This window comes from Vanessa tameamea, chromosome 8 (genome assembly GCF_037043105.1).
Source record: "Vanessa tameamea isolate UH-Manoa-2023 chromosome 8, ilVanTame1 primary haplotype, whole genome shotgun sequence".
Lineage (NCBI taxonomy): Eukaryota > Metazoa > Arthropoda > Insecta > Lepidoptera > Nymphalidae > Vanessa > Vanessa tameamea.
In genome coordinates, this window is record NC_087316.1 from 13,353,726 (window position 1) to 13,368,289 (window position 14,564).

At 47.0% G+C, this 14,564-nt stretch overlaps 1 protein-coding gene across 1 annotated transcript; it reads left to right on the top strand.

The window, feature by feature from the left end:
• Nucleotides 1-172: 172 nt before the first annotated feature.
• LOC113404806 (stalled ribosome sensor GCN1) lies at nt 173-13,396 on the top strand. Its single transcript, XM_026645861.2, has 39 exons — nt 173-267; nt 342-444; nt 845-1,040; nt 1,239-1,419; nt 1,493-1,657; nt 1,839-2,091; nt 2,171-2,349; nt 2,461-2,658; nt 2,744-2,896; nt 3,014-3,173; nt 3,488-3,817; nt 3,906-4,099; nt 4,180-4,358; nt 4,456-4,585; nt 4,666-4,746; nt 4,818-5,041; nt 5,115-5,311; nt 5,528-5,701; nt 5,764-5,894; nt 6,006-6,142; nt 6,222-6,453; nt 6,518-6,751; nt 6,838-7,032; nt 7,141-7,269; nt 7,359-7,482; nt 7,553-7,789; nt 7,869-8,048; nt 8,210-8,499; nt 8,686-8,881; nt 9,025-9,539; nt 9,906-10,043; nt 10,115-10,267; nt 10,451-10,639; nt 10,756-11,015; nt 11,145-11,469; nt 11,591-11,821; nt 11,903-12,589; nt 12,721-12,948; nt 13,224-13,396. Exons 1-39 carry the CDS (start codon nt 253-255, stop codon nt 13,344-13,346), a joined length of 8,046 nt encoding a protein of 2,681 aa, XP_026501646.2. The 5' UTR covers nt 173-252; the 3' UTR covers nt 13,347-13,396.
• Nucleotides 13,397-14,564: the final 1,168 nt, after the last annotated feature.

Consider the following 14,564-nt stretch of genomic DNA (forward strand, 5'->3'; position numbering starts at 1 on the left):
ATTAAATTAAAGCCAATTTATTTGTTCTCCAATTATTATCATAATTATTTAAATTATGTTAATCGGAATAAGGTTTGAGATTGTGCATTTTGTGCATTTTTTATAATAAAACTGTAGAAATAGTGATGTCTTCAAATTGGCAATAAGGCTTTGACAGCTGTCATTACTTAAAGTATTCTTTTATCTGTGATGCCTAGGAAGACGTGTGCTTTTGCAGGCCGATCTTTCTGAAATTCTGAATGTTTTTAAAAAATGGCAGATTCTGAGGTAAATTCGATATTCACGCGATATTCGTTGCTATTGAACTAAAGTTTGTACTTATTGTGTTTATTTTTTATCAGGTGTTGAAGACGTTAAAGGACATTCCATTTAAAATTCAGACCGCAAGTTTAAAAGAGAGACGCAAAGTTCTTCAAGAAATACAAATTGTTTTATCATCCCCTGGTAAGTACATTAATTTTAGAAAAAAGTCAATAGCGTGAGGTCAAAAATACGTGTTATATACTATAAAATAAAAAATATATAGTATAGTTAGGTTATCTAGGGTTTATAGAGTAGCTGTATTGATCCATTATTCTTTAGTTTACACTACGGAACTGAACATAGCTCCGATCCCCGGTGCATTCAACAAATATATTTCAGATGTAGATGGCAGGAGAGTCATGTACACTTAACTTCAGTGCAATATCAAAACTTCAGTAGCCACTATATATTTAAATTAAATTCATAAAATTTATCTAAAGTTCAAATTCAAATATACTATGTATTTTCAAATTATAACTTAATAATTTAAACCTTTAATTAAATTAAAATAAAACATTTGTATTTTCTTATTTGTATACAGGTATAACAGAGCCTGCTGTACGTTTTGTGTGTCGCATATTGCTTTTAACCTTAAATCGCTACCGGGATTCTACATCTCAGTACTATGTGAAGTGCCTTTTGGTATATCTCAGCAAAAACCATAGAGAATGGACTTTGAAAAATCTTTTGCCTTTATTACTGGAAGTATCTGAAAATTTAAAATGCACATCTCCTACGTAAGTATCATGTAATGAATTATTATTCAATCAACTTTGAACATAAACCACAATGATTCTAAGTATCCTAACTGCAGCTTGCAGGAGTTAAATGCAAAAAAAAACTATACCAAACCTCACTTATGTTATGAAATAATACATTTTAATTTAAATACAATAAAATTCTTTGCTTTAGCATATGTTTTTTTTTTCTTTTAGTAAAAGTACAAGTCAGACTGGTTTATATGCACTGCGTTGGACAACAATTTTAGTAGAGGGTTCTCTTAATGCACCAGATGATGTCTTGGATTATACCACTCTGGTGCTGGCCCAAGCTAACTTGCTTGCTGTGGTCACTGCATATGGGGATAAAAAGAAAAATGAAAAAGGATATTCAATGGTAATTAAATGGATATTTTTTTTTTCCATAAATCATCAATTTTTATAATATTATGATTTTATTTGTTTTAAAGTTACATAATTCCTGGAAAGCAATGGGAATTGAAAAACTTCAAAAATGGTTGAATGTGTTGCTCTCACAACCTCCGGATTCTGGGCCCCAAGTTTGTGTGGCATTCTCTGCATTGTGCCATCATGCAAAGCAGATAAATGACGAAGTGTTTATCTCTAATCACAAGGTAAATATTGTACTTAGTAAATATTGAATACATCCATTTGTTAAATTATTATACTACTTAAAAAGATTAAATTTAAAACAGTAAAAATCTACTTGAACTTATTAACAGCAATTACATAAATCCTGTCCATCTACAGCACAAAATCGCAATGGTTTATAATAATGTCCGTACAACTTTGCAGGCAAAAATGCTCGACAGTTTGATCAAAAGCCTCATAACTGTCAAAGCTCGACCTAACTCAAATTTCATCAAGGGCTCATCAGACCTTCTACATTTATTACAAACATCAGAAGTGCAAGAAACACTCCTCCCTGCTCTACAAAAAGCTATGCTTAGAAGTCCCGAAACCATAATTCAAGCTGTGGGGGAGGTGGTAGCCAATTTAAACATGTATGTTGATGGAGCAGCTGTAGATATTGGCAAGAGCCTGATCGGTAAGGGTATTACTGTAGTGAATGCTGAACTATTATACAATTGAAAAAAAATATCTAAAAGTGTTTTCAATTGTGGCAGTTAACCTCCACTCACGAGATGCGTGGGTGCGCAGCGAGGCAGAGGGAGCGTTGCGTGCTCTGGCGCGGCGAGTGTCTGCTCCGGCGGCCGCAAGTGCTCTGCTCTCACATGCCTTCGCGCACTACAATGGTGCTAACGGGAAACTCACCTCCAGTGAGGACAAGATTGCTGTACTCAACGTGAGCTCATTTTTGGTCTTATACACAGAAGGATCATGGATTACGTATAGTTTACCGGGCTAACAATTTTTGTGTATAAGCAATAGCAATGATCATCAAAATCTCTCACAGGGCGTGAGCACATTGAAGGAGCTAGCGGTGTCTGAGGAGGAGCGCTTGAAGCTATTCGACGAATTGGTGATACAGATATCCCGCGTGCTCGACAGTGAATCACACGAGCGAACGCTCGGGGCCGCTCTGGAGACCCTGCTCTGCTGGACGGAGAGCATAAATGCTCCATTACCTGAAAAGGTTCTGCAAATATACAAGGTAAGGTAGATGTTTTCTCGCCTCGTCAGAGTCCCTGCACGGCACGGCGGTGGTGATTCACAGATCGCGTGGGCTCGTGTTACAGAAGGGGCTGTCGGCGAAGAGCGCGACGCAGGCGGTGCGCATCGCGTACACGTCGCTGGTGGCGCGCGCGCTGCGCCGCGGGCCCGCGCACGCCGACGCGCTGCGCGCCGCGCTGCTGGCCGCCGTGGAGCGGGCGGCGCAGCAGCCGCTGCAGGTACGCCGACCCACTGACGAACTCATCTCGCCTTCTGATTATTTTTGAGTTTTGTTTAAGAAATATATGTATATTTAAAAATGAAAAGATAAAATATGAAAGTTTGGGTACTCGTAGCACCTGGTCGTGAGCGAGGGTATCAGCGCGATGGCGGCGCTGGCGCAGCTGGACGAGGAGGGCACGCTGCCGTCGCAGGGCGCTGCGTGGGCGGCGCTGACGCACGCGCAAAAGCACGTGCTGCTGCACGACCGCGTGCTGGCCGCCGCGCCCGATGACGGTACTGCCCCCTTTCGTATCCCTACTTCATTACATCACTATTTTTATATTGACCTATTTTACATTAGACATTATTATCAGTATTATATTGCTTTCAAGATATTGAATTGCGAGTTGACTATTATTTAAGCATAACTAGGCAAGCAGTAAATCATTTTTAATTAAAAAAAAGTTTTATGCTAAATTGTATTTTATTTATATATTTTTTATAGCATATTGTTTGAGACGAACAGCTTAATATAGGGTTCCTTTTTTTATTTCATTTAATTGATGCATTTGCTCGAAGGTAGTGCTATAACATTTACCCCTTTATAGTCCTAACGCAGGTGGTGCTCCTATGCAGAATTGTATTGGGAAAGTACGAGAGTATAGCGAAAGACCAAAATTCGCCAGTGATGAAGGCATTTATAATGGTACTTTTATCACCCATAAAGTCCGTTCGATCAGCCGCTTTAGAGGAGGCCAAATCGTTACTCACTAGTCAAGATAAAGCCTCCTTAGCAAAGAATCTAGTGGGGAAACTTAACGAAGTTCTGGATGAAGGAAAGATATTCAGTGTGAAGGAAAAGACACCACCCGAAGAGAAGGCAGATGTAACAGGAAAGATGATATTAGATTGTATTCACGCGCTGTGCGCGTTCAGAGGTGAGACTATATAGTTCCAAATTCATTTATAATGCTTCACTATTTCATACAAATTAATTGTATAATATGAAATTTTATTTTTATATAGATTACAAACAAGAGGATTTAGAAATTCTCGCGCTTGAAGCGCTGCCGTGCTCTCATCAGCCGCTAGTCGTCGCGCTGGACAAGCGCGCCTGGCTCAAGGTGGTCGCCTATTTACGGCTGGACTCTCAGCGTCTGGTCGCCTCCCATATCAACAAGTTGAAAAACACATACATTACCGACTTTACACCTAATGAGGTAATATACCATTTCCATTAAAGGAATCTATTTTAAGCAATAGTTCCATTATCTTACAATGACATTCCAACTTCGGACAGACGGTGTGTGCGGTGGTGTCGACACTGGTGGGCTGCAGCGCTGAGGGGCTGGGCGGTGAGGCCCTGCGTGTGGCGCTGGAGGCGCTGCAGCGGCCCGAGCTGCTGGCCGTGACGCGCGACGACTACTTCGTCTACCTAACGCCGCAAGGGCACCTTTACGACAAGAGCGTCGTGCCAGGGTATGACGTCGCTACTATACAGTAGGACTCGTGTAGCACCAGGCACATCTATAAAATCGGAACGGACTTAACTAACATAATATTATAATGTCATTAGAAACGAAGACAGCAGGGAGATGAATTTAAAGCGCGAAAGCAAAGCCTACAGTTACAAGGACCAGCTGGAGGAGATGCAACTTCGTCGCGAGATCGACGAGAAACGTCGGCGAGAGGGGAAGGTCAAGGAAGTGAGTACCGGTCGACGTCCGTCACGATCTGCACTCGAATCGCTACCGATTTACCTCCATAACGCCGAATGTATTCGCAGGTTCCCCTGACGGCGAAGCAGAAGGAAGCCATAAAAACTCAACTCGCCAAAGAGAGCGCCATCCGGGAACGCCTCACCCTGGTGAGCGGACATCTCTCGCTCCCGACGAGCACCAGCTCGTACCCTACTCACACCCGTGCCCTCCTCGGCAGCTGAGCGGCGGCGTGGAGCGGGCGGCGGCGCTGCTGGAGGCGGCGGCGGCGGGCAGCCCGGCGGCGCTGGGCGCGGGCGCGCGGCGCGTGCTGCGCGCGCTGCTGGCCGCGCTGCGCTCGCCGCTGGCCGCGCCGCGCCTGGCGCCCGCGCACCGCCGCCTGCGCCTGGCGCTGCTGCCGCGCCATCCGCAGCTGGCCGACCACGTCTCGCGCGTCACGCTCAGGTCGACGCCCTCTTCTAGCGAACGTAGCCGTCCGCAGCGCAGGATCCCTTCACCTTGCCATTCTATGTCACAGACTGCACCGGCCGCAGTGCGACCTGGACCCCAGCTGGGAGGAGGAGGATCTCGGCGAGGCGACGATTCGCACCATTAATTTGGTATACGCCGCGACCGCTGCCAAGGCCGGCAAGCCCGACGATGATATAGTTCCCGACGAGACCCATCACTTTACCGCTCCCGGGTTTTGCTACGTTTTCCCTCTGATTAAAGAAGGTGCGACTATGTTTATTTATAGCATTTTTTTCTATCGGAGACCTCTCATCAATATTATTGAACCACAAAGCATGTGTTAAGTTATTAATTATTCTGGCTTAAGTAAGCGGATGCAGAAGTTCCGGGCTAAAGGGACATAACATAAATATATTATTTGTATATACTTCATATTTTACATTTCATGTTGTAATCTTCACGCGTTGTATGTAAATATAGGTATGACGAGCAGCTGGGCGTCCTCCAACGAGACGATGGTGATGAACGGGCTGGCGGTGATCTCACAGCACGCATCGCTGCGCGGCGACGCCAGCTGCCTTCTGTCGCGCGAGCAGCTGCACCCGCAACTGTTTCCCATCGATCAAATGTTCCGGCTTCTGATCGACCTCATCAGTGAGTAGCGCTCCTAGGCTCGTGGCTCCGGCCGGCCCGTGCTCACCCCCGTGTCCGTGCAGGCGGCAGCAGCGGGCGCGTGATGGCGGCGTGCACGGTGGCGCTGCTGGACACGGCCGCCTGCGCCGCGCGCGCGCCGCTTTCCTTCGACGACGTGCTGTGTCTGCTGGACGGCTTGCAGAACCCGCTGGAGGTTAATCCACTTGCATCATTCATACATATTTATATTAAATATCAAAATCATCGGAATGGTCAGTTGTTAATGTACATTTTTTAACTAATATATATATTTATATATACGCAGGTGGTGCGCGACGCAGCACTGAGAGCGTTGCTGTGTGTGATAGAGTGTCTGCCGCCCTTCCTGGAGGATCCCGAGCACGCGCTCTCTCTCACCATGCGCCTCTATGTGGCCACTTTTGACGTGGCTGAGGATAACAAGTGCGTTTATACGACATTGGTTTTTACATGTAGGCGTACAAAATATATTTAACCATGTTTCGATTAAAACGACGCGCAGAACCCTGGCCACGGTGGTATGGTCCAAGCTCCCACGTGCCGAAACGTGGATAACGGACGCCGCCGAGGAGATGCTCGAGCTGCTGCTGCAGCAGATACAGCACCCCGCCGAGGAGCTGCAGCAAGCCGCAGCCGACGCACTGGCGGAGCTGGTGGCGCGCGCGCCCGACCCGTCGGCCGTCGCCGACAGAGTGCTGCAGAGTCTTCACGACGTCTACGACGAGAAACTGCCGGTGCGTCTCCCTCCCAGTCCCTCGCCATGCAGTCGAACCCTCGTAACGAGCGCCTCGCCCGCAGCTGATCCCGGCCGTGCTGGACCAGTTCGGGCACGAGCAGGCGGCGGCGGTGGACGCGTGGGGCGCGCGGCGCGGCGTGGCGCTGGCGCTGCGCGCGCTGGCCCCGCGCCTGGCGCCCGCCGCCGTGCCCGCCGCCATGGCCTTCTTCGTGCGCCGCTCGCTGTCCGACCGCAGCGAGCCCGTGCGCGAGGCCATGCTGGCCGCGGCCATGGCGATCGTCGAGCTGCACGGGAAGGTACGCGCTTTCTGATCGTTTTCATTGGTCACTCGGTTTGATGGATTTACTTACGTACGACCCGACTATCGCTCGATGCTATTCAGGAAACGCTGAGCAGTCAGCTGCCAGTGTTCGAGCAGTTTCTGGATACGGCTCCTAAATCTGGCGGCTACGATGCAGTTCGTCAGAGCGTGGTATTGCTGGTGGGGTCTCTGGCGCGTCACTTGGCACCGGACGACGAACGTCTTCGCCCCATCGCACTGCGTCTGGTTAATGCACTGTCGACGCCTAGCCAGCAGGTAACGTGGTAGCACACTCTAATGCTATACATAAAACGTAAAGTCTTATACGGAAAACTTTTTTATTAACTATTTTATTTCATTATTCTTTCTATACATGTTAATCAGGTACAAGAAGCAGTCAGCAACTGTCTTCCTCACCTAGTGACGTCACCTGCACTGGAGACCGACATCCCCGCCATAGTCGCCAAACTGCTCAAACAGCTACTCACTGCCGAAAAATACGGAGATAGGAAGGCGAGTCCGCAACTTTAAAAAACGTTTTGGGTATTTTACTACATCCGAATGGTGACATGTGGTAATAAATCATAATTTATTTTATTTAGGGGGCCGCTTACGGTATAGCCGGTGTTATCAAGGGTCTCGGTATACTGTCGCTCAAGCAGCTGGACGTGATGGGCAAGCTCACGGACGCTATACAAGAGAAAAAGAACTACAAATATAGAGAAGGTACTGCAACTGAAAATTTAAAAAGAGTATGTAATTAAACAATTCCACACTAACGTGAGCTCGACCGCAGGCGCGCTGTTCGGCTTCGAGATGCTGTGCAGCAAGCTGGGCCGCCTGTTCGAGCCCTACATCGTGCACGTGCTGCCGCATCTGCTCATGTGCTTCGGCGACCCGTCGCAGTACGTGCGCGCCGCGGCCGACGACACCGCCAAGCTCATCATGAGCCGCCTGTCCGCGCACGGGGTCAAGCTCGTGCTGCCCTCGCTGCTGGCGGCGCTGCAGGACGACAACTGGCGCACCAAAGCCGGTACGCCGACATTCTAATATTCTTGTGAATAAACTCAATCATCGAAGGCAGTATCTCTAGAGGAGTGCCGATTTTGCAGGTTCGATCGAGCTGCTGGGCGCGATGGCGTTCTGCGCTCCGAAGCAGTTGTCGTCGTGTCTGCCGTCCATCGTGCCCAAACTCATAGAAGTGCTGAGCGACTCGCACATGCGCGTGCAGGAGGCTGGCGCGGAAGCGCTTAAGGTCATCGGTTCCGTTATACGAAACCCCGAAATTCAAGGTAATGTAGAGAAAAAAAATATATTTTTGAGTTGCATAATCTTCGGACAAACTGTATAGAAATGAGCTGAATGTATTTACAGAGTATTAAAATGTCGTCGTTTTGTACGATAGATTTAACACTTATGATAATGAATGAATAATTTTGGTTTTGTCTCGTAGCAATCGTGCCCGTTCTGCTGCAAGCGCTCCAGGACCCGTCCAACAAGACGTCGCTGTGCCTGCAGACCCTGCTGGACACCAAATTCGTGCACTTCATAGACGCGCCGTCGCTGGCGCTCATCATGCCCGTGGTGGAGCGCGCCTTCCTCGACCGCAGCACGGAGACGCGCAAGATGGCGGCGCAGATCATCGGCAACATGTACTCGCTCACCGACCAGAAGGACCTCTTGCCCTACCTGCCCAGCATCGTTCCCGGTCTCAAGAGCTCGCTACTCGATCCTGTGCCTGAGGTTATTATGATTTTCAAAAAGAAAGAAAACTGAAGGATCCAGTAAAGTCACGGTGGATTGTCATCTCACCCTATATACTAGTGATATTTAATTTATCCTTGTTATTCTTCGTATTTTGTTTGTGTCGCACTAACAGCGTCGCGTGTGTAGAGTGATAGGTAACATTTCGTTACAATTCGCCGGCAGGTGCGGTCGGTGTCGGCTCGCGCGCTGGGTGCTATGGTGCGCGGCATGGGCGAGAACAGCTTCGAGGATCTGCTGCCGTGGCTCATGCTCACGCTCACCTCGGAGTCAAGCTCCGTGGACCGCTCGGGCGCCGCACAGGGCCTGTCCGAGGTAGTGGCCGGCCTCGGCAGCCACAAGTTGCATAAGATCATGCCCGGTACGCTTCTTATTTTAGTCTTTTAACTTTTGCATATTTATTTTAAAATGACGTCTTATTTGTCAAAATTTCTGTTGCGATTTTTTTATAAGAAAACAACAATGGTAATATTTTTTAGCTTACCATATTTTTCATCTTAACAGATATAATAGCTACAGCCGAGCGCCCCGACATCGCCCCGCACGTGAAGGATGGGTACATCATGATGTTTATATACATGCCAGGCGCCTTCACCGACGAGTTCACGCCCTACATAGGGCAGATCATCAACCCGATCCTTAAGGCGCTCGCCGACGAGAACGAGTACGTGCGCGAGACCGCACTCAAGGCCGGCCAGAGGATCGTCAACCTGTACGCGGAGACCGCTATCACGCTGCTGCTTCCGGAGCTGGAGCGCGGACTGTTTGACGACAACTGGCGCATCCGATACAGCTCCGTGCAACTACTGGGAGATCTACTCTACCGTATATCCGGCGTGTCCGGTAAGATGAGCACGGAGACGGCGTCGGAAGATGACAACTTCGGAACCGAGCACTCGCACAAAGCGATTATACGAGCGCTTGGACCAGATCGTAGGAACAGAGTGCTGGCCGGACTGTACATGGGCAGGAGTGACGTGGCACTGATGGTCAGACAGGCCGCGTTACACGTCTGGAAGGTGAGCTAAGAAACGTTAAATTGCATCTCAATTACTTAATTATTTTCATCGCCTTTAATAAGTATTTGAGCTATAATACACTGCGACGAGCCTTATTTATTATTATTTATGAGGAGGGTTAAATGAAACTCATGTTTACAACCTAATGTCGAGAGTACATTTAATTAATTATTATGCTTTATTACAAGCTCACATACTACATGCACTTACTACTAATCATTTTCTTAATATGGAAACTAGAACTTAAACATACACTACAACACCTCGTTGGTTGATGAATCAATATATGTCGCAGGTTAATTAAGCTGTGTTGTGTAATGTTTTACTGAGCAACTCCTCTTGATAAAAATAATTATCTTACTTCAGGTGGTCGTTACGAATACTCCGAAAACTCTTCGTGAAATATTGCCAACATTATTTAATCTTTTACTGGGCTGTTTGGCGTCCACGAGCTACGACAAGAGGCAAGTGGCTGCAAGGACACTCGGAGATCTCGTAAGAAAGGTAAGTTTATATGTCAACCTGTATCATAACATCGCTCTAAATATTGTATCCTAACGCACGAGTGACTGCAGTTAGGCGAGCGAGTGCTGCCCGACATCGTGCCCATCCTGGAGCGCGGGTTACGCTCCGAGCGCGCCGATCAGCGCCAGGGCGTCTGCATCGGCCTCGGGGAGATACTCGCCTCCACCTCGCGCGACGCCGTGCTCAGCTTCGCCGACGGCCTGGTAACGCATGATACATTGTTTATTGCTACTCATCTCATTGTTAAAAGTTATCGATCGATACTCGAAGGATCGTCATTCGAATCAACATCCTTGAAATAAAATGGCTAATGTTCGAATATCGAATAGTTAAAAGTAGCCTTATCTGTTCGTCTGTTAAACTACATGTGTCACGTGGTCCCGCAGGTGCCAACGGTGCGCACGGCGCTGTGCGACGAGCTGGCCGAGGTGCGCATGGCGGCGGCGCGCGCCTTCGACTCGCTGCACGCCACCATCGGCAACAAAGCGCTGGACGACATCCTGCCGCCCATGCTGGACGCGCTGAGGGACCCCGACCCGGCCATCGCCGACGCGGCGCTCGACGGACTCAAGCAGGTTTGCGCTCGTTACTTCAGAGCAAACTAACAAGAACAAACAAAAAAGTATTTATATTCAATCAGTACCATAAAACTGTACAAAATTACTCAAGTATGGTTGGCACTTCGGCTCAGGTGATGGCGATAAAGTCTCGTGCGGTCCTTCCGTACCTGGTGCCCGTGCTGACGGGGGCGGGCGGCGGCGCGGCCGACACGCGCGCGCTGTCGGCGCTGGCGGCGGCGGCGGGCGGCGCCCTGACCCGCCACCTGCCGCGCGTGCTGCCCGCGCTGCTGGCGGCGCTGGTGGCGGCGCGCGGCACCCCGGCCGAGGCGCGCGAGCTCGACTATTGCCGCGACGCGCTTCTACCCGTTATCGACGACGCCGGTGTCAGAAGGTATACTTACTATTTATACTATACTTTATTTTGATAGAATCTAGATTCAAATATATTCTCATATGATTTAGTTGTAATTTTGGTCCCTACAATTTTTAGTATCATAAAGTTAGTTGCCTGACTTTGCAGTATTATCGACACCCTGATGGAGTGCGTGCGCGGCGAGGGCGAGGAGGGCAAGCGACGCGCGGCGGCGGCGCTGCTGTGCGCGTTCGTGACTCACACTCGCGCCGACCTCATCCCGCACGTGCCGGCGCTGCTGCGGGGCCTGCTGCTGCTGTTCGCGGAGCGCGAGCGCGACGTGTTGCTGATGGCGTGGGAGGCGCTGTCCGCTCTCACCCGCATGCTCGAGGCGGAGAAGCAGCTCGGCTACGTGTCCGAAGTGCGCCAGGCGGTGCGGTATGCGGCAGCCGATCTCAAAGGAGAGCCCTTGCCCGGCTTCTGTCTCCCTAAGGTAATGTCGAAAATATTTAATAATTTTATATCAGAAAAAGTCTGATCTTTTTTTAATAAACCTTTTTTATATATAAATACATATAATTTTAGTCTCAAATATATCTATTTATTTTTCGTAGGGTATAGCACCAATTTTGCCATTGTTCCGGGAGGCTATCCTTAACGGTCTACCAGAAGAAAAAGAAAACGCTGCCCTGATGTTAGGCGAAGTAATCAAGCTGACGACAGCCAGTGCTATCCAACCTTCAGTGGTTCACATCACGGGTCCACTCATCCGTATCCTAGGTGATCGCTTCAACTCCAGCGTCAAAGCCGCCGTATTAGAAACACTAGCCCTACTACTATCTAAGGTAACAATCTTGACTATTGCATATCTTTTAATTCTAGTTTTTAAATGTTAAATCGAACTTTATGGAATTTGCGTTTCGCAGGTTGGCGTAATGCTCAAACAATTTTTGCCTCAATTACAAACGACATTCGTCAAAGGTTTGAGTGATCCGAATCGCCCAGTGCGTATAAAAGCCGGCCTCGCCCTCTCCCAGCTAGTACTGATACACACACGTGCCGACCCTCTGTTCCTCGAAGTGCACAACGGAGTCAAGAACGCAGAGGACTTAAACGTCAAAGAAACGATGCTTCAAGCTTTGAGGAGTGTCATAACTAACGGTGGAGACAAAATGTCGGAACAGCTCGCCCTCACAGTGTTAGCGATGCTGACATGCCCCGCACTACTGGCGCACCCGGAGGACCCGCCCCGCGGCGGTGCTGGCGGCTGTCTTGGGGCGCTGCTGCACTGTCTCGCACCTGCACACCGCGACGCTGCGCTGCTGCACCACGTGCTTGCGGCCGGCAACCCGACCAATCAAAATACCGCAACGGAAGACTGGCTTCTTACACATGGGCGCTCCTGTGCGCTTTTTGTAGCCCTCAAAGAGACGCCGGAACAGATATACCGTGACCACTTTGAAGAGAAAATAGACAAAGCTCTCTTAGGCTACCTCACCAGTGATAAGACTCCTATCGTGTGCAATGGCATCCGAGGTATTGGCTACTTGATTCGCCATCTACTCAAGAAGGAGAGGCCCGTGCCGCCAAATATACTCTCACAGTTCGTTAGGGTAAGGATTTTTTCACCACCACTAACAAAACACTGTTATAGTATAAGTTAAAATATTTAAACCTATGATCATTTAATAAATATAAAATAATAATTAACCGAATTGACTTATTGTGGTTGTGTGATCCCCAGAGCATGAACCACAGCAGCAACGAGGTGAAACAGCTGATGGCGCGCGCATGCACACTGGTCGGCCGCGAGGGCGCGCTGCAGGCCCGCGGCGCGGGCGCCGACGTGCTGCGCGCTCTGCTGCCGGCGCTCGTCAACGGCACCAAGGAGAAGAACACCTATGTGCGTGCCAACTCGGAGATAGCTCTGCGTGCCGTTCTACGCCTGCCGCAGGACGACTCCTTCCACCAGGTGACAATATATTCAAATACAAATGAAAGACGTTTTGCCATTTAGAATATTTTCTTTCACTTCGATCTATACCATTTTGTACTTTTATGCAAACAGTGGTAGCCAAGACATGAAAACATGTCATTTGTCTGTTTATTTTATTATTTTTATGAATTTAATTCGTTTCTTAAAAAAATATTAGTGCAGGCAGAATAGTAAACATTTAATAAAATTAAAAGTGTTTACATAATGTATATTTTGATTTGATTTGATTTAATTTAATGTAACGTCAATAGCAATGCATGTCGCTGCTGGAGGAGGGCATGCGCGAGGCGCTGGGCGACGTGGTGACGCGCGTGCTGCGGCGCGCCGTGGTCGACGGACGCGACGAGGATCTCGACTGCACGCTCATTACCTAAGCGATTACAATTTTATCAATTATAAATAAATATATCTGTTTATAAATATATTTTTGCCTTTTTATTTAAACGAATGATTGTAACCTTACGACCTTTTCATGCAGATCTACAATTCAGATCTTTTTTTTTATGGCAAACCAATTTCTGCATCTTCATTATATCTGATGTCCTTTCCATTATAATATTATACATATAAATGCGTTTTATTATGACATGTTGAAGATTGGATAAAGTATGCATAATTTGACATTATCATTCCTATACATAAATTTATTATAATATTTTTTATTAAAAATGAATAAAGGGATTCAAATTATTTAAATAATACATAAATACTCCAAATAATTTATTAGTTAATAAATGCCACTCATATCATAATGATCACCAAATGCTTATCTTGTCACCAGTTCGGACTAACGGGGACGGAAGGGACGGCTCGCCCCGAGCCTCCTGTCTGCGTTAAGTGGAGGTCGCTTTATATTAATGGTAAAAGTTTTGAAAAATCTGTGTACAAGGAAAATAATTATTTATCCCAAATCTGCCTTCAACGAGTCTGAGTTCAACGATCTGTCTTCAACTGTCTTGATAGATGTTGAAAGTGCATGGCTATGGAAAAAATATAACAAGAAATCTTTTTTTCTTCCGAGAACTAAAGCTACCACATCCAAAACAGCGTTCAAGTCTTATTGGTAGGAGCTTTTTTTCAAATGTGAGGATTTGTTCAAAATACTTTCCACTAAATACTTGTAAAGAAAAAAATTTAATTTTCTTTAATTTGAATTCCGCGCATCAACAGTCATCGAACGCGCAGTGACATGACAACTAAATTTTGTTAGCCAAGGATCAATCTCGTGATTGTGAAAAGTAAAGTATCTTATGATTTAGGAACAGACATTGTTAATAAATAAACATTAAATGTCGTTTCTCTTTTTACAGGTGCGTAAATATTATTTTATGTAAAACAATGCGTAGGTAAATACAAATTTTTATTATAGTAAAATTAAACAAATAAATCTCTTTTTACAGAGAAACACAATTGTGTTTCATTAACTGTGTCATCCTAATAAAAAGAATACCAGAAAAAATCTTATATACTTATAATACTTCACAGTTCTCACTATTGTTCTCACTTCTTGACAGCAAATCTTGCCCAAAACCTTATAGGTAGGCAAGAAATTGCCATTTTTCGTATACAGTATTTTAACAAATATCAATTTT